The 26,489-nt window shown below is 45.3% G+C and overlaps 1 protein-coding gene across 1 annotated transcript in view; it reads left to right on the forward strand.

The window, feature by feature from the left end:
• The first annotated feature begins 13,142 nt into the window (after positions 1 to 13,142).
• LOC108493449 overlaps positions 13,143 to 26,489 on the forward strand; it is a 32,289-nt gene continuing 18,942 nt past the window's right edge. Inside the window, exons 1-3 of the mRNA XM_017806864.1 lie at positions 13,143 to 13,173; positions 14,719 to 14,979; positions 24,410 to 25,260. Coding sequence (XP_017662353.1) covers positions 13,143 to 13,173; positions 14,719 to 14,979; positions 24,410 to 25,260 — 1,143 coding nt within the window. The remainder of the gene's footprint in view (positions 13,174 to 14,718; positions 14,980 to 24,409; positions 25,261 to 26,489) is intronic.

A 26,489-nucleotide genomic window follows, 5' to 3' on the forward strand; every position in this document is an offset into this window, starting at 1 on the left:
TACTGCACTTCAATTTAAAAGTAAAACTGAAGTTTTCATGCAACTACAGTCATTAAGAGCCATGCAGTATTCACTGAGTAATAGAGATTTTAATATTTGCACCCAGACAAAATTCTTGCCCAGATCAGTTCTTGCCCTATGGTTTCAGTTGGATACAGTTTTCCATTTTCTCTTAAACTCTTGACTGGAAGTGAGGCATTTCCTTTAATACTCTTACACTGAGACCAAGATCTACCTCATTTATAAAGTATTCCAGATTCACAGGGAATGGGAAATGCTGTAAAAGTGTGAAAGGGCAGCCTTTTCCTCTTCATTTTAGGTAAGAGAAGAGGAAAAACCCACTAAGCTTCTTTCAGAAGATTTTTATACCGTGGTTTTGATTCTGAAAAGACAGAAATACTAACAAAGCCAGTGATTTTAATCCAAAGGAAGGTTTTTAGATGGTTTTGATAAAAAGTATACATACAGCTGCCTCTCTGGTATGAACCTGCTCTTTAACCTTAGTGCTGGGTACATAGACAGAGCACCCACATGAATCTAATTAATACAGACATGGCAGAAAGGAGTTGTGCTAGGTAAGAGGTGGTCCACTATAGATCAAGCGGGCTCTGTGGGGCTTCCTAGGGTGCTGTGCAATGTAACACTGGCACTGCGGGGCTAGCACTGAACTTTCTCTTTCCCTGAAACGCTAAACATTGGCTCTAGGACCTAAGCAGGAATCACCAGGAACCATGAACAATCAGGACTTGCTACTGTGCAAGTCACATGAGTGCAGCTCATCGGTCATTACAGTACTCTGCTCATGTGGAAACAACCTCGCATCAGTAAATTTGGCTTACAGAAAAAAGCCAAAGAAATCTGCCCCTTGTGGACTGACATAAGTAGGTGCCAGACAGGAGGGCTCAGGACATACTGTACAGACTATTTGTAAAGACACATTTCTGGCATTCTGAGTCCACAAATAATGTTTGCGAAAAGGTATTAGGTATCTTCCCCAAGGGCTGCTAGAAAAAAGAAATAAGCAGACCAGAAGGAGCTTAGGCACATTCCAGTTTGGGGAGGAGAAAGAGGCTGCAAAGACATCTCTAGCAGACTTATTATGGTACTTTTATGATAAGTTTGCCTTTTCTTACCCCAAGGACAGGGGTGAGGGAAATATGATTCCTTGCTCTGACAATGGTGGAGATCAAATGCTGTATCTGCATGGACCACATTCTCTTCTCTTGGAGCTACTCCTGTAAAGATGCCCTGAGTCAGAGTGACAGCAACCAGAGAGGGTTCTGGAAACTGCTCATATCCTAGGGAAGTGGCAGGTATATGAACTGATCACATCAAGCTTGGGAGGAAGCAGAAGAAATGATGAAAGTATTTGGATCCTCACAAACAAATCTCATCTTGCTCCATTCTTATTTACAAGGTTGATCCAGGACAAAACGTCACCTCTTCAATCCAAACAAAGCAGCACTATGCAGGGAGCACTGCAAATCTGCTGTGATCCCGCTGGGGCCTCAAAGCACTCAGTTAAAAGAAATGGATTGCAATGATAAAAGAGTTATCTTTGCTTTACCAACATATGCTTAGTAAACCCCCATGAAAAGTTAGTGAATTCCCCCTGCTGCTTCCCCAAATGTCTGTGCCTCAGGCCCAAACTCAGTTACTCCTTTAATCCTGTACAGGAGATCCAAGATCAAAGTTGGTGGGACTTTGTTTCATAGCAGCTATTCCCAGCACCATCCCTGGAATTCAGACAGCTGCTGGTTTTCATTCCTCAGCCATGGGCTAGTCAGATCTGACACTTCAGTGTTAACCCTTGGGTTTGGCATGAATTATGAACTGGAGTCTGTCTCCTGAAAACTCCCCTGCTCTGCAGCAGATGACTCACCTTCACTGTGGTACTCTATGGGAATAAATTGCTCACTGGTGTTTGCTCCCTGGGTACCAAAATTTCAGTGGCAAAGTAAGGGATCCCTATGCAATCTAGGCTCTTCTGAGACAGAAGGTGATCTCTAACTGTCCATTATATTATCCCCAGCAGAGGGGGAAGAGAATTGAAAACATGAAACATTTACTGGAAAAAACAAGACCAGCCCTGTATTTAATCAAAACATTTTGTTTTGTTCCACTTGTAATTATTTCCATCCAATGGACAAATATTTTAGCAATGAAAATGACAGTTCCTTTCCATGGGCAAATAAAATAAGAAGTCATGTCTGTTCCTGTACAGTGCTACAGTGAAGGTGATGTATTTTTAATGCTGTGTTGAAATTTTCTTTACTTGTGTTCCAGTAATACTGAACACATCAATTTAGGTTTAACGATCTATTGTGTTCAGTGTTTGTTAGGGTGGTGGTGGTAAAACGAAGGATTTGTGGGGAAAAACAATGAAGTGACACTTCTTTTCCCCTGAAACTTGTGAGAATGTGAATATGAACATTGAATACACCCACATGACTGACTGAGGCAGAGGTTCCTAGGAGCTGGAGACCGAGGCAGAGGTTCCTAGGAGCTGGAGACCAACCTGAGAGCCTAGGGAGTTATTACCATTGTCAGCTCTGCTGGTAACTTGTTTTGTTTTTTTTATTGGAAACCCTGGTTTTCACCTGCTGGAAAGAGGTAAACAGGAAAATAAAAATTACCCATTCCTGTATAAGAATTGTTCTTACACTTGAATGACTGTCATAAAATTGATGCAATGAATTGCAAGTACCTTGATTTTAATTTATTGAAACCTTGTGGCAGCCAAAGGCTCTCCAAGTTTGCTTTAATGATCCTATGTTACTAAAGAGGGTAACCGTTTATGCAGGTTTACTACAATGCCTGACTACCCTTCCTTCCCTGTCCCTTAGGTACCTGAACTTTGTATTCCCCACAGAAAAGTGGAAATAACCATAGAGACTTCTGCTGCAAAACACATTGAGATCTGCTGGTAAAATACCAGTAGAGACACATTGTCACTTCCACATCCTGGGATGTTTTTTCCAAGAGTTCTCAGACATTTAGCATCACAGTCACATTTTCCTGCCTAGAACAGGCCAACCATTTTCTTTCTAATAGCTGCTGACTTCAGTGCCCAAGTGAAAAGGGGGGTGTAATTCATGGACATCACTACTTGCTTTTAAGTGATTTTTCACCCAAGAATATCATGCTGATTTCTGCACCAGCTTGGTGTAAGTCCTGCTTCCTGGCACTATCTCTGCACCTCACCCATCCAACTCAACAGGTATATTTTCATGCCCTCTAGCGACAGATACTTTGTGGAGGAGTTAGCGTCTGCCAAGTGTGGTTTAATACTAATTAATGCAGGCTCCTCACCATTTTCTCCTTCAACTCAAAATGACAGCACACCAATCACACATCTTTTTCAGTAGCACATCATCTGACTGAGATCAAAATATCCCACTGAGATCCATCTCCATGGCCCTTTGCTGCAGCGCAAGCAGAATTCAGCTGCCTGATTCTCAGATAGATGTTACATTTCAGGACCCACCTGACATTGACTTAAACCCTTGTTAGTGTATTTTGCAGCAGAGAGCATGGTTAGTGTGCGTAGTGGTGGGAAAACAGCATCTGGTTTGGGGAAAAGTAGGGTGGTTTTGAAGAGATAGAGATTGCCTAAGATATGCCCACTCAATATAGGAAGAGATGTCTAGGAAGCACCACTGCAAAGATAAGGAGACTGTTCTGCTGCCCGGATTGTGGCATGGACTGAGAACAGGAATATAGCACTCTCCCTTGCAGGAGGCCAGGATGTTGATAACAATGGAGGGGAGATTACTCCTTGTTTGGTTTTGTTTGTTTTTGTTTGTTTGTTTTGTTTGGTTTTTTTTTTGTTTGGGGTTTTTTTGGGTTTTTTTGTGAGCAGAAAGCAGGGTGACCAGGTCTTCACCCAAGTATCAGGATGAAATCATAAATTTTATCTGAGATAGTTAGACCTGCTGGTACCAAACCTCATATTACTCATTGAGAGCTCCACCTTGTCCTCCCTTTGGGCACTACCGACATTGTGAAATCTTTTGCTTACCACAATTCTTTCCACATAGGGTTTTCTGTGCCAGAAGTGAAGTCTGATCTGCTCTAGGAGGCCAGCACCATCCTTCTAGTTCTTTCAGCTAAAAGTGTGATGGCTTGCAAGAAACTGACAGTTAAAACTGATCAATTAATCATAAAAGTTTTGTATCTATGCCAAAGAATCTCCTAAAAAAATCACAGTCAAGTGCTAACTAGAGCTGTCTAGGTTGTCTAGCTGTGTCTGTCTTATATCCCTCTGTTTTCTCCCACCCATGGCTTTAAAGATTACTTCTTCTTCTCCTAGAGCTTTCTCAAAGTGGTACTGAGCTACCCAATTGAAATCTGTATTAAATCCCTGTAAATGTCCAGTTGTTCAGATATAGGGCTTGGGTTATGTTCATATATCAAAATTTTCAGGTTATTAGCTCTCATGTGTTGGGATAGCGAGTTACAAACTCATTCATACATTTTCCATGATGGTTGTGAGTCATTGCAGACATGAATTTATATAGCCAGAAATGTTAAATATAAATATATCAATCTACTGTCCACCAAGAGAGACTAACATATGAAGAGAGAGGCCAGGAATGTTCAGAGTTAAGGAATATTTCTATTCCAAGTGGACAAACATGTAATGCTACCTGCAAGTCTTGCTGATAAAAATGTGCAGACACTTGGGTTAGTACTGGAGCCAGGAACGTTACACCAGATCTGATGGGGAGTGACGGTGCACCACTGTGTCTGCTCTGCCTTCAGCGTTCAGGAACACCATGGTCACATAGTGCAGCTCAGCAGCTTCCCAGGGCTGGCAGCATAACCACTTGTGATCCCCTGAGCTTTTTTCTGTGCTGTGGAATTACACTGCTCCACCTTTTCAAAAAACAAGAGCTCTCTTTTAAAAAAAACCCTCTAAGGTATGATCCTCCAAATCTGGTCTGTCTTCACAGGAAAATCCACAGCAGCTTAGAGATTTCCACTGGCTTTCATCTTTGCTTAGACCAAGTCACCTACAAACACAAGGACAATGACAACAAAGGCTTGCTATTTCTGAGGTTGCTAGTGGCTAGTTGCTGGTTGCTAGTGACTGTTGGCAGCACACTGTCCACTGTTCTTGACATCAGGGTTGGCTGAAAAGACACTAGTCAGGGTATCTGCTTCATCCATAAGAGCATCAGGGACATCCCTCAGTACAGTAGTTCCCTGCTGTTTCAGCTGAGGGACCCAAACCTGCCTTCAGCATGGGGAAACTGGGAGACAGTGGAAAGGGGCACTCCCCACACCCTCTCCTTTTCCCTGCTCATTCCCTCACCGAATCCTCCCCTGGCCTTATCACATTCCCTCCATTCCTCTCATCACCCTCTGAGCTTGCCTCTGAAACACTGAGCCCGCACTGCTGCAGCACACTGGCTTCCAGATCCCCTTGCTTAGACCTGTGCCATGGGGTTCCTGGCCACTGGAATGAGAGGGGTGGGAAACCCTGGCCTCCCACTCATTGTCTCTTGCCACAGCTCTAAAAAATATGTATCCACTCCCTATGCACCTCTGCTCTGCACAGCACCATATAAACCCCCCTTCCTGGTGCTATCTATTTACAATAACTTGGTTTCCATAAACTTTCCTCCATTTATTCCTCACTGAAGCACTCTTATCTTATCTTGCAAACCTGACTTGACATCAGGCAGTTTGGTGTTTATATGAAAAAAAAGGTTTGGTTTTTAAAGCAGGTCAGCAGCCACAAACAGAGCTAGATCTTCAGAACAGCTTAGCCTGCATTTTTGGGCACTAAAATCACCAGCCAGAGGGTGATTCCCAGAGGGCTCTCTCTAATGGTGTGATTTGAAAACATTACTTTAAATATCCCTGAAACAGGTAGATGCGGAGCTTTTTCTGAAAAATCAGACTGTAGCTCAGTGCCTCTCTGGCAGTCAAGCTCACCTGAAATCTGCTCTGCAGCCCTTTGCAGCCCTCCTGAGCCCTTGTTTCCTGCTGCCTCCTCAGCCTGCACAATGCAGGTTATTGGGGGAAGGGTAAAGCTGGCCCCTACCTACTGCTGATTTTGACAGACTGGATCTTGATTGATTTAGTTTGCAAACTTGGGACAATACTTTGTTGTGTCTTTGCCTGTTCATTCACATTAAAACTATCTCGGGGGCAAGCAAATTGTGCTACCAGGCTTCAAATCAAGAAGTTTCAAAGCTGGGTCATCTGGAGGTCAGTTTTTTGGTTGTTTTTTTTTTTTGTTTTTTTTTTGTTTGTTTGTTTGTTTGTTTGGTTTTTTTTGTTTTTGTGTTTTTGTTTTTTTTTGCGCTGTTGTTGTTAAGAGCACTACCAGTGGAAGGTACCCAGGAAAGCTCTCATTATACAAATCCACAAAAAAGACATATGCCCATTATTTTTACTTGGCATGGAAGCCTGTGCATCAGTTCAGTCGTATTGGCTTTCAATGAAGGATGGTTTGGCAGTGACTGTTTTGGTGTACAACAGTTTGGTGACATCTGTCCTCCATCTCATGAGTCGCAGAGCACTGCAGAGTCATGTAATGATGTATAACAAGCCTCCTGTTATTTCAGGATACAGAAATATCTCCCAAGAGCTGCATATAGACTATGGATTCATCATGAGCCAACCTGGAAATTTCAGTCTGAATGGCAGTCTTAAATTAGTAAGCACAGGGAAGTCTGCAGTAAAAAAGCAGACTCTCTCCATTCATCCTTCACTAAACAAGCATACAAAAAGAAGCAGAATTTTATAGATAAAAGCACAAATAGCACTGCTAAGATAAAAATCACAAATGTCCCAACCCCTGAAAGTCCTTGGTAGTATTTAATTTTCTATGGTGGGCTTAAATCAGATCTGAACAGAGGGAATATGAATATATCACTGACATTTCCCATTCAGACCTAGAAGAGCCTGCTTTGGGGTTGGTTTGGAAGGGAAAAAATGTCTCTTAATGGTGAACTTGTTTTTGTTACTCTGGGTAGCCATGGTCATTTAATGTTTATACAAACAGACAGTTTAATACAGACTCACAGCTTTAATGCCCAGCCAGCTTTCCAAAGGAGAAAGGGTTTACCTCCTCTTTTGAGGTAGGGGGATGAAAAGCACAGAGTGAGCACCGAACCAATGAGTTGAGGAAGCAGATCACCTCAGTGCTGGTGCTAAATCTGAGCTCCTGTGCCCATTCCACTGCATGAAGAGGTGCCAGCTGTGGGACCACACAGCAGCAGTCACCTGCTGCTGCACACAGTCATGCACACAGACCGTGGTGTAAGATCCACAGTCACGTTACAAACTTCAGTTCACAAACAGTGGAGCCACAGATATCCTCCGGGATGTCCAGAGGAAATACACACCCAAGCACTGGATATCAGAGTTGTACACAAATGAAAGAGCATCAATTTGGCTTCAGCAAAAGATTTTTTAAACAGTAGGTTTGCAGAAACATGCTATTTGTAAAGTATGTCCTGGGGTCATCCAGACAGGTCCTTGACTACTGAACACTATCTGCTCATCAAGGACAGTTGTTTTCAACATTTTTCAGCCTGGGAAGCCCCTGTATACTTTACTAGTGGAGGTCAGGTCTCATGCAGTGTAATTAAACCTGCTAAAAGTCAGCCTGCTTTCCTCAGTTACTTCTCCCCAGTACCAGAGCAGCCAGATCCACAGGAACTAGCAACCACTGCTCCAGGATAATCTTATGGTATCTTTTTTAGTGAGAGCCCATGTGGCAACTCTCAGTGCTCCTGTTGACAAGGGAGCTCCATCGTTTCACTGAATGGGGGAAATCCCAGCTCACCTACTGCATGTCAACAGTCCTCTGTTCCCATTTTTTTTGTAGAAAGTGTACAACAATGTATACCCCCTCCAAGCAGGAAACAGTAAATTCTGTAATCAAGTTGTGAAAGCATAATTATGAGTACAATTAAGGTGAAATATAACTCTATTGAAGTTGGTGGGAGTTTTATTATTAACTAAAGTTTCACCTCCGTGTTTTGGGTGGATAGTTATCCCGTTCAAGCAAAGAAGCCATTATTTAATCAAAATGACATTTATAATGCAGCACTGCTATCATATTCAAACCTTCAAGACATGTTTACTTTAATCAGTTCTAATTAAATTGTTATACAAGAAAAATATTTAGTTCTACTCATGACTGCACATATATTCAGGGAAAAGCAATGCAAATTGCCCAGGATTTCATTAATTGCTACTGTTACTGCTTTAAACTCTGGTGATGTTTTTGAAATTCTTCTGTTGTACTCCACTGAAACAGATTGCTTTAAACTGAGAGTGAGCATTTCCAAACTAAAGCAATTGCAGCATTTAAAACAATGCAGCATTTGCAACAAGGTAAATGAGGCATAGATCCCCACACGCTCAGCCCCATTAATTGCAAAGTTTAAGCAGCATTTTCACAGCTCCTGGGATTCCCCAGGCATTAAAAGCAAAGAAACAAGTAGTCTGAGGGATGTTCTGAATCCTCTCACTCCCCAGCTCTGGCCCAGGACACGGTGTTGGCACATGCCTAGCAGAACCTGCCGAGACTGGCTGCCTCCCAGCAGCGGACCAAGCGAGGGCAGAGGGCACCCATTTTTCTGGACAGGGCAGAGTCATGATGGAGATAGAGAAACAAGCCAAGCCCAGGCCTGGCTGAAGGTTTGCAGGGCTGCAGACACCTCAGAGGGTGAAAAGGGAGGCCCAGGTCAGCAACAGCCCTCCTCTGAGTTCCTCCTCCTCACCTTTTCACACAATTTCCTCAATTCTTCCCTCATGCCTTCTGTCTTTTCTGTCAAGGTCCCCTGGATTACCATCTCATTTTACCAGTCTCCTCTTGACAAAGCAGAACAATGAAAGTATGCCCTCCTTCCAGTGTGCTCAGCCAGGGCTGCGCAGAGGGGAAGAGCTCCTGCTGCCATGCACCCAGCCCTGATGTGCCGCGACCCCCCGCCTTTCCCTGCTCCATCCCAGTGTTTTCAGGCCAGCGCGTGCACACAAGGATGTGAGGTTGGACTCAGTGCCACTCACTGCTGTCTTTGTGAAAGGACTTATGGGAACAGGCACACAGCTTGGCCCAGCTCCAGAGAAAGCTGTGATCTGGACTGATGGCAGAGCCCAGGCTCACTGTCTCCAGTGAGTCCAGGAGCAGAGTGTCCCTGACCACGACTTGTCCTTTGTTAGGGCCACAGAAGCAACCCACTGGCACCCCCAGGATACTGAAGTCCCAGTGGAAAAATAAGCAGCACAGCACAGTACAGTGCAGTTCAGCCTGCCTTTGGAAGGTGTTGATGGGGTATGCCAGTTTGTCCCTTGGCTGGGAAAGGTGTGGATGCTCAGGGCAAGTAGTCCATAGGAAAGTGAAGGGGACTGTCCTGGCCCTGGAGCCTTAGAGAGCAGCAACCTGAGCTTAAGCACTTGTTGCAACAGGTTTGGAACTCAGTGGTCCCTTCATCCCAGCTCAGTGAGCACAGAGGTGCTTCCATTATGCACCAGAGGAAGCAATGTTCTTGGCAAGCCACTGGCCCTGACGTCCCAGGGCATAGTGCTGGGCAGCTGCTTCCCTTGTGGTTCACCAGGGCTCCTTTCACAGCAGGGAGGAGTGGGCACCACACACTTGCTACAGGATCCAAACATATCTGGTATTTGAGCCTTCTCTGCTCTGAAAATGCTAGTGGACACATTAGCAAGCAGAACTGGTGCTGAGCTAGGTGGCAGATTTCTCCCCTGCTCGGTTTGGGGAATGGCTTGGGACAGCAGCATCCATGAGAGAGGCAGAGAAGATACAGAGGGGTTTTGCTTGTACAGACAGGGTTTTTTCTCATTTTGAGTATTAAGGTTTAATAAGTGTTAATTAAGCATATCTGATTCCCTGAGGGAAGGGCAAAAACTGAAATGTATTTAGACTAAAACAAGTGTCTGGAGCACAACACAAGATTTGCAAGAGTTAACACACTACTGCTAACGGATTTGAGAGCTGGTCACTACCCCAGCAATCTATTTTTTGCACCATAAGTGCATGGCAGTAAAACAACTTCCTCTTGTGTGATCCCAAACCTTCACCTGTACAAGCTGTACACATGCAGACCACTGCCAAGTTAGCAAGAGAACCATTTCACAGGAAGCTGAAGTGTTCTGGAAACTTCTGTTTACAGGAATGCAAATATAATGCAATTTCTCTTTGAACCCACACCTCTTTTTTTTCCCTTGACCTGGCCCTCCTGCGAGGGGCTCCTGACTGAGGCAGCAAGGGCTCCCCTGAGCCATGCGCGCAGGTGCAGTGCAAGGCAAGAGCCCCATGGCTCCAGGCTACCCCCAGGATGGCACTGACACCCTCATGCAGAAGGTGCTGCGAGTGCTCACTTAAGTGACATCAATACAGCACTGATGGCATGGCTGATCTGGCATGGCAAAAGTAGTTAAAACTTAAAACAGAGAGCAACTCCTTATAGTCACCCATAGGGAACAGGTCCAAGCCAACCCTGATGGATGCTGCACAGACCATATCCTCCCTGTCCTTTCTCTGCTGCTGGGGAGCCTCCCCATAACACCACATCAAATTCACCCCTTTTCCCAAACCATCACACAGATCCGATGTCCCTCTGCCAGCTACATCTCAAAAACTTGTTGTATCAGAATGAAAGAAAACATATTCAAGTCAAGGATGTGATTGAATTACACAGGATCCTTTTTTGCCACACTGCAGGTGTACAAAACAATCCAGGAGCTAGTCAAGCAACCTGTCCAGATCCAACCTTTAACTGAGGGGTCAGGGAATGGGATGGAAAACAAGGTCTAATATATACATATGATGAAAGGTTGACAGTTATTTCATTATGTGCTTCAGTGTGAAAACCACAGTGACAATGACACTGGAATGTGTTTTTCGTCACCACAAATACTTCACGCCAGGTGGAGAGGCTTTTTACATGCATGAGAAATCCTGTGATTTGGGGGCCATACAACTTAAAGAAGATGGGTCTTGAAACTACTTAGAAAAATCCTGTTCTCCCAGACAAGCTGCAGCAGAAGGAGATGAAGTTATTTGCACATGGGACATGCCTAAAGCCAAACAGCAGAGGAACACCTGTCCCAACCAGGAATGCTCACCCATGCAGAGCTGCACTTGCTCAGGGCTCTGTCTTGCTACTGCATAATTTGGCTCCTGGGGAGTTTTTTGAAGCATGGCTCACATTTGACAGGCATCCTTCTTTGCAACTGCAGAGCATCTCAGTGGCAATCATTTTTATGGAAGATTTGGGATTGCACAGTACTAACTGGGGCATGAGGGAAGGGAACAACACAATGGCCCACATACTTTTGGGAGACACCATGAAATCTTTTTACCTCTCTTGCTTTCCAAGTGCCTAACTTGGGAATTACACTATAAACAGACCTTGGCCAACACCCTCACCCACCCTCCTTGGTGTGAGCAGCTCCCTGAGAGCTTGTGCCTGACTTTTCCACAGTAGGGAAGTGCCCTCTGCTCTGAAGATGCTTCCTAGAAGCCCCAAGTTGACAAAGATGACAAGAAAGATAGGATGCAGCTGTATGCCCAGGGGATCCAGAGACACAACAGCTTTCCACAACTGGGGACTTCTTTGGGTGGAGGGTTTTCTTATGACTGAGGAAATTGATGCATCCATCAGAAATGAAGCTGATGCTGACTAAGAGGTTTTTCCTCTTCCTGTTACATCCTGTGCAGCTCAAGAGGGAATTTCCTGCCCAGTTACAATTTGGAGAACCCATCCCATACTCTCAGCACCCGGATGAATGGGAAGGAGACACAGCACAAGAACCGGCAGCTGCAGGGAAAGGGCAGATGTAGCATATACCAAAAACCACAAGGTTTTTGGAAGTCAGTGGTAATGTGTCCCCAGTCTTCAGACCAGGCTGTCCCTGAGGCAGGTTCCTCTCCATTCTTGTGCTCAGTCCCAGCACAGCACTGTACAGCTCAGCCCCAGTGCCCCACAGTCCCCTCACTAACAGGCTGGACTTTAGGGAAAATGAGCCAATGTGCCTCAAAACTCCCAATTAAATAGTGAGATCTGGCAATACTCTCACTGCCAGACAAGAGATGAGGCTGCAGGATAGAGGCATCCTTTCTTTTTTGTACTATAGCAGCAACAAGGTTCAATGTATTTCTGTACATAGGGGATATGACCTTTCCCGTGTCAAGGGTGTTCACAAGGTTTAGACAAAAGCACATTAATAATCAGTTTCCCTTTTCTGCACTTTTTTCAAGTTTGGACACCAAAACCAAGCATCACTTTCATTTCTTGCTTGTGGGCTGTTTTTGATGAGGGCTGCAATCAGTGGTGTCCACCCTTTGGAAGGTTTCACTGTTATTAATAATACAAGAATAAAATGGTAAAATCTCCCTCCAGACAGATGCTTTTACACTGGAATAAAAGTTCAAAGCATGCTAATGCTTTTTCCCAATTTAGTGCTAAGCTATTCAAGTGTAAAACATTTTGATGCTAATACAGCAAATAAATCTGAGTTGAAAAAATACAAAAACCACAGTTATGCTACTAAAACTTTTTAAGTGCAGACAAAAATAACCATGTACAACAACTAACAACAACTTTGCTACTGTCCCATATTTTGTCAACACAGGGCATTTCCAATTTAATTATCAGTTTCATACACACAAACACTCCCTCTTGTGAGAATACCTGGAGCATTAAAATCTTGTGCTCATTGCCAGCCATTTTAATTCCATATTTGCCCTAGCCCAGGGCTAGAGCACTTGTCTTGTGCACATTCCAAGGGATGTTTTATTCTTGTTCAAAAGCTTACTGTCAGTGGATTCTTTTATTTATTATATTTGGTAACACAGTAATTTCTGTTGGCCTCAAGCATTTGTTGAACACAAGGGGGTAAACTGAGCTTAGAAACAGCCAGCTTGAGACTCTCCTTAGAAATCTAGATTTCTGACAGCATAAAACATTTTGCTTACTACAAATTATATACATTTCAGAGCACTTTGGGTTGCAGCTATTTACAGACCTCAGCATTGTAGCTTTTTTCCTTCTCCAAAATAGTTACTATAAAAAAAAAAGTTTCTGGGTAATATAGGAGTGTGATGTGCTCAGCAGTGTACAAAACAATGCAGCAAGAGGGCGGAAAGAACGGAGATGAAATGGTATATGGGCGGCAGAGCTGAAGGTGAGAGAGTAATACTTGGTCTCCAGAATTCCTTTGGCTGCTAACAGTGCTACTGAATTCATGCTAAGGCATCTGTAAACTACTCTGCTGCTGCTCTAATAATTTAAGTCTGTCCACTGAAGCTGAGATGGTGAGCCTGGGCTGGTTGCACGTGTAGAACATGGCAGTACGTCTCACACCAAGCACACAGCACTAACCACAGTCCTGCACACCTCCCTGGCCTGGGGCTGTCTCACTGCAGGAAACAGGGACCTCCTTCCCCAAGGGAACCTACAGCTTTCCTTCTTACTAGCCCAAAGAGTGTGGGAAACCCGCTTCTGTCCACACAAAAAAACACACTCTTTGGTTTCTCAGAAAAACATGAGCAGGCACTGGATGCACAGTGAGTGCCTGGAGTGTTGCAAGAAAATCAGACGTAGCCCACAAAAACTCTATCCCACTGTAGTGGGAGGAAAGGGGGGAGCAATATAAAGAATCTCTCAGCCTGGGGAGGAAGGATGCCCTTTGTTGGATAACACAAGTTTGGGAACAATTAATAAAGCATGTGGTGGAGAAAAGGGGCCAATTAAATACCCTGTCTTTAGATTGTAACTGGTGCTGATCTGCAAACTCCAGTGACTGCTACAACAAAAAGTCAATTTACTTTACTTGATACCTGTCCTGAGATGAGTGTTGCAGAGGCACAGGAGGACTTGCACCTGCAGAGCAAGCGGGCAACTGGACTGATCTCCCCCCGCCTCACTTTCTCATGGTATTTGTAGCACCACTGCCCCTCTGTGATCTCCTTGGGGCCACTGATCCTATGGACAGCTGAAGTCCACAGAATTAGGCTGGTTTAACCGGTGGAGCAGGACATTTTCTCCTGAGAGTGCTTGTGTCAGCAGAAGTCTGGATGGGAGAGTAATGCAGGGACTGGTGCTCTCTTAGCAAGCAGAGACCCTAAATAGGTTATGGAGCTGCTGGTTGTAGGGAACTTGTACTGCTTAAACCTAGCCTAGGAGTAATTTCCTACATGTTTCCCAAGGCAGCACTCCAGGTGGCTCAACCATGCCCAGGGCATCCCAGAACTCTTCATGCCTGGCTTGCATATTCCCAGTTCACTCCAGTGGGGTGACATCACAAACCTGCCCATGAGATTTTGCACCCACGACAGTCCTTCCGCTTCCTCCTCACCCTTCTTACCTATAGCCTGCAGCCCCAGCGACAACCAAGGCACTTTTGCATTATGAACAAATAACGTGTGATTTAAATAGAGAACAAGAAAAAACCTGAAAAGAGAACAAAACAAAAACAAAACACCAAACCCACTTTACTCTCTCCTCCCCACCCAAAACATTCCAGCCTTCCCTGCCACTAGAGAGGGGAGTTGTTTATTGACATTATGCAAGTACTGAAATATTTTTCTTTTTCTTCTCTCACGTCCTTTTTTTCCCCTCTCTCCCCCCCCTCCTCCTCTGGGGGTTGCAAAGGTAGTTCAAACCCCTCCAGTCATCTCGGCTTATCAGGCGCAGGAGATGCATTCCTCTGGGCTGCTCCCTTTATAAGTCACTGCTGGCCGGGCGCCCGCCCGCCCTCCGCTCCGCAGCCTCCGCGCCGGCAGCACTGCCCGCTCCGCGCTGCCCCCGCTGCCCGGCCATGCCCTAAGCCCGGTGCCCGGTCCCGCTCGCCCTCCGAGGGACGCGCAAAGCTCGGGGACAGCCGGCAGCGATGGCACCCCTGTCCCCGTGCCCCGCCCGCCCCTGAGGGCGGCTGCTGCCGGGATGTTCAGCTGGCACCGGAGCTTCACCCTGGGAGCGCCCTGGAGAGGTGAGTCCTCCGCCCTCCCCGGGGCCCCCGCGGCTGCCAACACCTCCCCAAAGCCGCTTCTCCGCCACCCCCTTCCTTCCCCTCAGCGGCCGCGCAGACGGTACTTAGGGCAAGCCCATCCCGGCCCGCCCGGCTCCTGGGCCCCGCCGGCCGGGCACGGCGCCGCGGCCGCCCCGTCCCCATGCTGCGCTCTCTGCTCTCCGGCTGCCTCTGTCCCCACGCAGGTGAGTCTGCCATGAGCGCGTCCCCTCCCGCTTCAGCCTCCGGCCCCTCCGCTCCTGTCCCAGGGCCGGCGGGGACAAGGATCGCGCTTCAGGAACCGGGTTTATTTCGCCTTGGTAAGCGCGGCAAAGCTTGGGAGAGAGGAGCAGGGGAGGCGGGAGCGCTGTGGCTCCGAGCGCCGTGCTGCCCAGGGACCGGCACCCATCGGAGCGCTGGGCACACGCTGCCCCCCGCACCGCGCGGGTCGGGGCTGCCCTCCGCTCGTCACTGCGCGGGCAGCGGACATCGGATCGCTTTCTAGGCTGGTACATCCCCGTGCAGCAGATAGATAATTCTATTGCGGGTTCGAAATGTTCTACGTGCTCCCTCGTGTTCTGTGCAGAGGAGGTGACCCTGGCAGGGAAGGCAGCTATGGTTCTGCAGCTGATCACTTTGTAACTTTTTAAGTCTGTTGTGAAAGCAAATTATGTGGTCTCAGTATGTCTTTTTCAGGTGTAACGGGTCCAATGTATTTTATTCCTTAGCCAGAGCTACAGGCTTTGAGATCACAAGCTCCAGGTAGCAGAATTCTTTTAACATCCCTGTTCACCCCTCAGCTTGCCTTGCGTCAGCTGTAAACGAGACCAGCAGCTTCTGTCCCATTACCATCACTGCACTGGGTTGGTTTGCTTGGCATGGAGGTGGCTCCAGTGTTTGCCAGAGTCTAAATGTAGCATGCTGCACAACAGCAGGATGGTAAAGATGTTGCAAAACACTGTGTTTGGGGTGGTTTTGCCTCCTGGAGTCCTGACTTCCCATCTTTATGGCAAAAAAGATCTATCTCCTTGGACTGCTGCAGCACAGGCAGTTCCCACAGAGTCACCAGAGGCACCACGTCCATGGGCATCCACTCAGGTACTCAAGGCTTGGATTGTGCTCCCTAATCACCTCACCTAGAAGGAGGCACCGAATATTATATATATATCCTGGTTTGGACCCCATCTCTACTAAGAAAGAACCAAGAATGCTCTTTCTTGCAAGCTTTGTGGCAGGGTCTTAAAAGTTGTATCTCCAGCTGCAGCCTAAGATAGAAAACTTAAACCAAACAAAACTTTTTTTTGAGTGGCAGCTCAGTAACAGGGATATAGGCTGGATTTTGCCCCCCCCCCCCCCCCCCCCCGAGGGGGCTGTTAGAGCAGAAGTGTCAGTGTGGCAGGACCTTCTGTACCTGTGAGTTCAGTTCACTGCAGTTACAGAATCACTCTGCATCACCACCACCTCATCATTTCCCCAAGGTCCTTTTGTGGCCTCAGCATGAGCAACAAACCCCAAAACCATCACTGCTCTCATTGCAACCATAAAAGATTTCAGACATGCAAGAGTATGGTTACACCTGTCTATTACTACCTTGTTTGAGCAGAAGCAGCTCTCCAGGGTTTTGCCTAAGGACAGCAATGACTGCACATGAAGAATGGGTTAACAGTGACCATTCCAATACAATTCATGGGTTCCTCTGGCTTCAGTTGAAGCACTGGTGTCTAAATGGCCTTGGTCTCTGGGGCTATTGAACAACTGTTTATCCAAGCTTATTATAGGCAATAAAACCTGAATTACTACATACCTGTCATCCCTGGGGTACATGTTCCATCCTTGCAAAGGGCCTCCTGTCTCCCAGTTCATTTCTGGTTGAATAATCCTCCATGATATGAGGCAGCCTGCAGATCAGATGAACATGGAAAAGATCTAAATTAGACAGGTTTTGCTAATTTGTGGTATATTTGTTTCCATTGTTTTCATTTTCTGGTCAGACACATCTGTGACCTGTGTGCTAAACAATCTTTTGCTGTTATACAGGGCTACTCCTGAAAACACTGTTTTATTTAATTAATGTTTTGAACCTTTCTCCTGAAGGAGCACATGGGAATTTCCAAGGAGAAGGATTTTAGTGACAGCTGTCATCTCCCTGATAAAATCTCACAAATAAGCACCATAGGTGATTGTGAGAGCTGAACCTACCCCCAACACCAGGAGTGGTTACATTGCAGAGTGGAGAGCACTTGGGCACTGATCCTTGTGCACTGAAATTATCCTTGTCCCAGTTTTCCCACTGGGCCATATATCATATATAAATATTAATATATATATAACACATATATATAATATATAAAGAAATAAGTTGCAGGGTAAATGCAGTAATGAGTGGGACAGGCTCTTCAGCTGGCACTATGCACAGGGTCAGGTGTTGGTCTAAAAACTGAACACTGACAGCCTACACAAATAACTGATAAACCAGGTGGTCTGTGGGGACCTGCTGTGCCCTGGGACTTTCTAACAGAGGTCACTAATCTATCAGACCTGTCTTTAGGTTTCAAAAGCTTCACAGGTCACTTGGAATGAATAGAAGCAAGCTGTAAAAGTGTCAAGTGGCCTCTCCACTTGGAAATCCATTTCCTCTTTAGTTCACCCAACTGTATCAATCAGTAAACAATCAATCTCCTTCTCATTCCTCCTCAAATGCTTGCAAAGAGCTATAATTATCTCCTCCTCTTCTAAAACATATGTACTAAAGTCATGAGTGCCTCCTCAGTCAGAGTCCTTGAACCGTGTTATCTTTCTCTCAGCATCTACTTTATATGGATTTATCATTACCAGCTGCAGCTGTGGGGACCTATAAAATTTCTGGTCACATTTTATTACCAAACTAGGATCCAAAGGAACTTCACACACTTAATTAACAGTGAGACTAGAGACCACCTTGGAGCCAAAAGATCCAAAAAAATTGTGCTTTTTCCAAGGACTATCTAAAATCTCAGCTTTGTCATAACTATGCCTTTGCATTCAAATTTCAAGCAAATCAAATTGTATATGTACTCTCATGAAATCCACATGCATTTCAGTTTCCTGGTTGGATAAACTGAAATTTCAAGAATTTGGTCTATGGTGCAAATATTCAGTTACCACATGGGAGTGTGTTCTGCAAATGTGAATTTTCCAGTCGCAGTTCTGGTTGAGAAAAAAAAAACAAACTTCACAAGTTTCTGCTGTTGTAGATAGAAGTTGTAACTGGTGCACTGAAGACACAAGACCTGATAAGCTCTTCTTAGAAATTCTTAGGCTCATGATTGCCCTAATTGTTAAGGAGAAGCCTTTGCTCAGATTGGGCAGCCCAAGATCCAGCAGCATACTCAGCATGCTTTGCTTGAAAGGCATTGGGAAGACAGATTGCAGACCCTTAGTGCCAAGCAGCACCCCTGCCATTGCCGGGACTGGGATCAGGTCTTCAACAGTTCATTAAAGCACCAGGTGGTTGAGGAGATCCCTGGCCCATGGAAATACACAGCAAAGCTCTGTAGAGATAGATTTTCTTCCCAGAGCGTCGATTGGTAGTAATTGCTCATTTTTTTGGGGTGGGGATTTCTTTCGTTTGTTGGATTGTTTTGTTTGGGTTTAGTTTTTTGGCAGCGTAAGAGTAATCCAGTTCCTGTGAGTACTGAGGTCCTGTCTATGCAATGCCTCTCTGTGCCCACAGGGCTATGCAAGGGACAGCCCTTGCCCAGCCGGGAAAGTAACACAGCTCCCTCAGGCACTGTGTGGGGGCCGCTGGTGCTGAGGAGGTGCCAGCACGCCCCAGCACCCAGCCCCACCCCTCAGCACATATGGGGGAAGAGTCAGCAGCAAAAAATGCCTATTGTTTCAGAAAGGAAGTGACCCCTTTTCTCTTAAATGCTGGGAAATTGAGACCTCATCATTGGTGAGAAAAAAAAAAAAAATCACCTCTTCGAAGTTAAAGGGAAATACCACCTGAGCTGTACTGCCAGCAGCGTTAGAGAATGTGGCACAGTGACAGAACTAAAGGGAGACTTTTTGTAAAGGAAGGAAGGAAAATGAGGGAATGCAAGGACTTAATGGGAGAGGCAGCCTTCCATTTCTAGGTCATGAGTTTGACTCCAGCTCACCAGTCACTGCTACCTAATGATTTTTCAAAAGCCAACAATCATCTCTTAGTCTGTTACTTGAAGGTCACAGGCCCAGCAAGAACCAGTCTTGCATGGCACAGGGTTTTAAGCTGGAGCCAGAGAGGAGTTGCTAGGCAGGCTGTGTGCGTTCTCTATGGGATGATGAAAAACCTTTTCTGGGGCTTTGCATGTGCATCTTACTCCTGTACTGAGGGCTAAGCAGATTGGTAGGAGTGCTGGGGTTTGACTTTGGTCTTCCTTTGCAAGGCAGCTATGCAAAGTCCCTCTACTCTAACAACCCGAGTCATTGGGGATGCCATTTATTTTTGGTGCTCTGCTCCTGTGGCACAGTACAGTTGGAAAGTACTGGCCATATGAACGGCAATGTAGAGGGTGTTGCGTGTCTTGTGGCAGACAGTAGTAGAGGGAGGAATAGATTCTCTGAGTATCTTTGGACTGTTCACCCTGCACAACCCCACCAGCACCACCCACCATGGATGGGTTTACTGTGCACACAGACCTTGCATCAGCTCTGGGGACAAGCAGAAGGCTGCCACGGCTCTAATGCTGCTCCAGCAGCAGATGAAGACAAGGAAAGCTTTGGTTCCAGTTGTGCCAGTCACTGTGCACATGTTTAACAGAGATCCTCCTCTGCCAAGTAACTTACAAATGAACATTTTGAGAAGACATGTGGGCAGAGATTGGAAGGGAGGAGAGCAGCAAAGGGCAATGCTGTATAGTATAGCTCTTTACTGCCACTAGGAGCACTCATCCCACTGCCAGCCTGGCCTCTTCCCATCCAGCAGTTAGCCAGATACATCAGAAGACCATGTGCTATGATACTTAAGTCAGTGCATCAGAGGCCAAGGACCCTCTCAGGGATGTAGCTTAACAAGGCTTGCACTGAAGAAAATACCAGTGAAACACAGCTTTGAGCCACAGGCATAGATGCAAAAAAGAAAAGAAAAAAAAATCAGACATGGGTTCCAGTGCTTTGGAGCATGGGTATTTGGATACCGACTTTAGATTGGTTTACTAGAAAGATGGGAGCTTTTGCAGGAATTGGGCCTGAGCAGGACTGGAAACACACAGGAGTTTTGCCTGAGCAGTTGTTCATCTCTTGCATGCAAGTTATTTGGGATAAAGAAAATGCTTGAAAGCAATTTCATGTTTAGATATTCACCCTCTTTCTCCTGGTCAGAAATCTCTGTATTAATGCATGAGGCTGAGCTGTGGCAGCTGCTAGTTATTATGCAACTGGAAAAACATACTTGGACTTAAAACTCCAAAAAAGGGAAGCCTTGGGACAGGAGCTGATGGGAAGGTATTCACCTTTGAAAGACTTAAGTTTCCCTGTTAGGCTATGCTAACTGCCAGCAGAGAAATATCCTAGAAAACGATCTGAAAACGATTCAAAGCAAAGTTCTACAGACTTAGCTGGGACACATCCATTCCTTTTACTCCCTACTAATGACCTTCAGCTAATAGCTACTTCAGTGTTACCACCTTCCCATGAGTTGGGAAGCAATATTATTCTCCAGCTGTACAGGCACAGGAAACCCAGCAACTTTCCCAAGGTTATACATAATCAGTCACTGTCAGTTACAGCATATATTTCAATCCAGGGAACCCTGTTTATCTCTAGGGTGATTACAGAGCTGTATAATCCTTTGAGAGGGCTACTAGGCAAGTAGCACAAGCTACCCTGAGACAAAGTTTGGCCTGGGCATGCATGCCGAGATGCTTGAGGAAGCTATACTTACTCTGAAACATGCACACAAAACTCCACTCCTTCCCTGGCTGCCATACCAGTGTACCAGCCAGCTGCCTAAAAGCTGCAGTGTTTGATACCTTACCCCCACCCTAGAGGGGTGTGGAAAACCAGTCCAGGGCAAAAGAAACAAAAAACAACAACAACAAAAAAATCTTGGCTCAATTCCCAGGAGCAGCAGTGTCAAACCTGGCTGGCCTCCAGCGCAATTAAATACATCTTACCATTGTTAATGCCACTGTTCAGCTCTCTGAAGTTCTTCACACCTCCTTTCAGAAGTCTCTGAGCAGGACTGTAACCATACCCCTACAGCATGCTCCTTCCGTGCCAGGCAGAAGTTCATCTCCCTTGCTTGCTTGCTTTGCTTAGGGCCCCTAACAAAGCACTTACAAGCCAAGTCCTCAGCCAAAATTAGCTAGCTAACACAGGGGCCTGGAAATTAGTAAATTTATAGCAGCTGAAGTTCCAGCTCACTTTTTTTTTTTTTTTTTTGTAATTGCACAGATGAGCTTTATTTGCACCATTCTGGTGTTTGTTAGCGATATGCTTGAAAGAACTGAGCACTTTTGTATGCCTCTTTCAAGATATGTAGCAGAAAAAATCTGCTGGTTGGAAGCCCCATGGTTTAGATTCCATAACTCAATTGACAGAGAGGAAGAAAAGAGACTGCTCTGTCAGTGAGGTGCAACAAGAATAACTTGAGTTTCAGATCACTGCCTTAATCATGGGAGATCTCTGCTGTAGCACAGATGACCTCACTGACCATGGGAAAGTATGGATGAATGAAGATGAGGTGCCTAAGCGTGTTGCAAAATCCTGCCATCCTTTGCCTCTATTCTGGTCTTGTGGTAGGGGGATGATAACATTTTGCATCATCACAAAGGGTTGGAAGGATAAATAAGAAATACTCAACACTGGGGTTAACAGGATATGACAGTGCTGAGATCAATGGTTTGCAGCCTAGAACAGATAAACAAGAAGTTTTTGTGAAACCATGTGATGTTGCTAGTGATCACAGTAGGGGGAGAGCAAAGGACTTTGTTGTTGGCATCAAGGCAATCCTCACACAGAGAGTCAGAGATTTCATCTCATCTTCTATTTTTTTTCTACTGCAGCCAAACTTTTTGGTACACGTTGCAGTTTTTGTAGTCATAAAAGATATGAATTAAAGTGTCTGACATCTCCTTCTGTAAGTAGCAAGACCTCATTTTAACATGCTGCTTCCTGATTTCAGACAAAGAAATGTTTGTGTAGGCCAGAGCAAAACCAGTTAAACAAGAAGAAAAAGGGGCAGATTGAAAGAAGTGAGAGAATCCAGTCAAAGCAAAGCATGGCATGATTAATAAGTGAAGGCAATCAGTCCGTGGGAAGGAACTACTACTGCATATAGTAATTCCTGGTAAGAGTGACACTTCTATGGTTTGTTCTTAAAAGTAAGTGGAGGAATGCAACTGCTGTCCTCCTGACTCTCAGTGGTTTTGTTGGCCAGCTGGGGTGGTGCTGCCATCAGAAGAGCCTGTAAGCCTTGTATTTTTTCATGCAGATACACGCTTTGCTTCTCACTGCCAAGAGATGTTTGCAGCTGAGCAGGTAGATCCTCTTCACTTCAAATCAGAAGTGACTCAGCTCCACCTCCTTCCAAGACCTGGCACTCAGCTCTCTCTTACAGCTGGTATTTTGCTGTGTGTGAAGCTGCAAACCAGCCACCCTATTCTTTGTCCTCAGTTCAGGGTCCCTCATGCTTATCCAAAAATTGGAAGAATGACAACACAGCCCAGCACAGGCAGCTCCTGATGAACTTCCCTGAGCATTTCTGTGGGCAATGTCTTTTTCTTGTCCCTTACCACAGCAATGTACTGGTGTTGTATTGCTGAGGTCTGGCACTGACTGTCCCAAATGTGACTCTTTGCACTGGAAAGATGTCTGTGAATCCTGCTAAGAGAGGCAGTGCAATTCTATATATGATAAACAAGATCTTATATAAGGTGTTGTAAGCACTGTGTGCCCAAGTGCCACAAAAAAGCCCATCAGATGGGATTATTTATCACTCACTGCCCTTTATGAAAATCCAGTGTAAAATATTAAATCTGTGGGTGTCTATGAACAGCAAAGGGCATGTTTCAGTGGCATCTCAGGAAATTCAAAAGATTAAATAAAAGGAAATTTTAATACAGTAGAAAATGTCCATGTACTAGTTAGCTTGGCCTTAATGAGTAAAAGTCTGTCTTATCTGTGTATATTGCAGAAAGCGAGCTGGAGGAGGGAAGGCTGGAAAATGGGTTATTTCTGAAACAGGGATTTTTCTGGGTTGCTATGAAGGAGAGCTGCACAGCAGAACTTTCCCTGCTCCACACTGGTGGTGTGGATCCAAGGCACAGTTACATTACTGGGAGCGAGTTTGTGAAGCTGCTGCTGGTTTGATTCAGGCAAAAAGAAAGGAAAGAGGAGGGGGGAATGATAGGAAATGAAGTAGGAAGTAAGATATCCAGAGAAGTGTATGCATTGTAGCCCTCTGAGGTGCTCTGGGTTAGGCACTAGTAAGGGAAAAGATACCAGAGAAACTGAAGTTTTGTACTGCAGTAATTCCTGGTTCCAAATCCACAATCAGATGGATTTGGAACTGAGATTTGCAGTCTGCTAAAGGGTAGATGCAGAACTTTTCCACTGGCTCTCATACCATTGCGATCCAGAAGTCTGCACTATGAAATATTATATTAATAAAAAGCTGTAAGAAAACCTGGGGCAGATCTTCATCTCCTGAAGATCAGCTTTTCATCCAGAGACTGTTCTACCAGGTTACTGTGTAAAATAATTGTGATTTGAAAACAAGTCTTCTTTGTCTATGTGCAAAAAGCTCTTGAACAAAGCTGCCCCCATCTCCTTACTCTTTACAAATAGGTAGGAGTTCATTTAAAGAAGTTACTTCATAGCTAAAACCATTCGGGGAGTGAAAAAGATTTACAGTGCCTCATTTGCTTTTCTTATCAGGACTTGCTTTTTGTCACCTGTATGTGTGCAGAGAATACTGCAGAGATTACCAAACAGTTTGCAAATTGCTTATTGCAACCCCAAATTCACTTAAGCCTGTGGACAGATTTTGTTTTACTCTTTTTTCTGCTGGTTCAGAATACATTTAAATCAGAGAAAATATTTAGCCTTAAATTAATATCTATCATGCTGAAGGAACATGTACTTCTCTGCATCTATATACAGGTAATCACTAAAAAGTCATCTGGCTACATGTGTTGTTTTCTACCTATCTACTAAATCAGAACTCTGTGCATTTGAGTCCCCCTAAAGGACTCTGGGGCTATGAAACACAACACTTTTGTTGTAGCAAAGCTTACAAGAAAACTTCATATAGCTCAAGAAAAACAAATTAGGGCTGTCCCCTTCTATCACCTTAGTATAGGCAGTTATACATTCCACATTCCTCAGGGGATGCATTATACACTGAGTTTTGTTGCCTTCTGTGACCTTCTGCTTGTTTTCTTTTAAGCAGGTAAGAAGAGCCCACCTGCTGAGGACAAAGTTGTGTTAACACACATGAAGATATTGAGCAATGAAGGAATTCAAAACCCAGGGTTAATCCCAGAGGCTCCAGCTGACACAGCCTGCACAGAAAAGTCCCATCTTCCCGGCGCCAGCCTCCCACCAGACTGCTTGGAAAATCCAAATGCAGCAGCCGCACCGGCAGATCCAAACTGTGCAGATGGCCCGGCAAGCACTGACTACGTACCCACCCTGCCTGACCTCAGCGCCTTTGAGTCCAAGTGCCGGCTTCATAGATTCTCCAAATTTGAATCTGAGGACTCAGGGGTTGAATTGCCAAGCGGGGCTAATTCTCCATCGACACCGACTGGCTCAGAGAAGAGCTTTGTGCTTCACAGCAGAGACTCATTTTGTGACTCGGGTGTGCTTAGCACCTCCTCTTCTCCAGAAATTGACCATCAGCTAATGAGAACATGTAAAGAACATGCCAGAAAAGTCAGCCTCCAAGATCCAGAGAGCAAAAACCAAGATGATTACTACAGCCAGGAGGCAGATGCTGTGCAGGGTCCTACAGCTTCCCTTGAAGACTTCAGCGTCCCTCAGGAAGAAAATCCTGATGAACATTTTGACCAGAGTGACAAGCAGTTTCCAGAAAAGGAACCTACCCCAGAGATGGACCTTTCCACGGAAAGCACTCTTTCCACCCCAGGTCCCATAGAAGAGCCAAAGACAATTGCTGACAATTTCCCAGAGAATTTTGGCAGCGTGCAAGACCTTCAGATCCATGAACATCCGCTGAAGAAGTACCCCACAAGTGACAGTCTGAATGAATACATGGATGAATGCTGTAGACTGAGTGAGGTAAGAAGCACCTAAACTGAATATTAGATCTAGGCCTGTCCAAGCACCCCAGTCAGGGTTCAAGTCCTGTTTGTCACAAACTAGGACACATCTGAGTGAGTTTAGAATACCTCCCCCGAAACTGTTGTAAGCCATAAATAATGGTAATTGATTTTTAAGATGGCTTTTCATAGCAGTAAAATTCTGAAGTAATTCATAAATGTCAGGTATCGGTAAGGATGACAAATGGCTCTTAGAGATGTGATGTTTCAAAAAGCCCCAGAGTAGAGGATGGACTTGGTTCTGGTCTCAAAATGAAGATTGGGAACTTAGTCATCATCCCTGGGAACAGCTGGACAGCTGTTGGGACACTGAAATTTGGACAGAACTTGTCTAAGGGATATTTCATTTCTGTCCAGGCCTGTTGTGTCCTGTTGAGCCAGCTCTTCCAAATAATATATGAGCAGGGAGCTAATGCACAAATTCAGATCTTTGCAGGGCTGGAGCTGGAGATGCCATTTTAACTCACGAGCACAGCTGTGATGGACCAAACTGCAAAGACATAATTTCAGCAGGTTGTCCCATTCCATAGTTCCTCTGTTCCCTATTGCTGAGGACACTGTGCCACTGACGGGAGAATAAAAAGCTCTTCTGTGCACCTTCTCCCATAGCAGATGCTGGCAAGGACTCACCCCAGTGCTTTGCCTGAAGGCTCATGCTGCTGAAGTGGTGACAGATCCCTGCCTTGTCTGCCCACTGCAGTGGATTCCAGGAACCAGCATCAAACTGTGCATAGTGGGGATTTCTTTTTAGGGCATTCATTGCAGTAATAGCCATGAATTGGAATGGGAGATGGGTGGGAGGAAGCCAAGTAGCAAGTGATGTGTGCTGTGCATACAATTTAACCATGACCTCTCTGCCCCAGCCATGAACTATCAGGCACTGGACTTCCTCTCCAGCATGCCAAACCCTCTCAAGCAGCAAGAAAGGTCAGAGATGTCCCATCTCTGTTAACATTGCATATCAAGGCAGTACAAGCAACACACAATCCATCTGAGCAGTCTCTTCCTCCCCAGAGCTGTCTCACACATGGCAGAAGACAGATGTCTATTTCTCACAGATCCCAAACAGTCAGTGATCTGTTCGTTTGGCAGAGAGTTCAAGAAAGGATCAGAGCAGCAGACTCTGACCATAAGGAGACTTCATAAAAAGTCACCTAAATTCTCTGTTGCACTCTGGAGGGTTTGCAG

The sequence above is a fragment of the Lepidothrix coronata genome, unplaced genomic scaffold (genome assembly GCF_001604755.1).
Source record: "Lepidothrix coronata isolate B3197 unplaced genomic scaffold, Lepidothrix_coronata-1.0 Scaffold17, whole genome shotgun sequence".
NCBI classification, from domain to species: domain Eukaryota; kingdom Metazoa; phylum Chordata; class Aves; order Passeriformes; family Pipridae; genus Lepidothrix; species Lepidothrix coronata.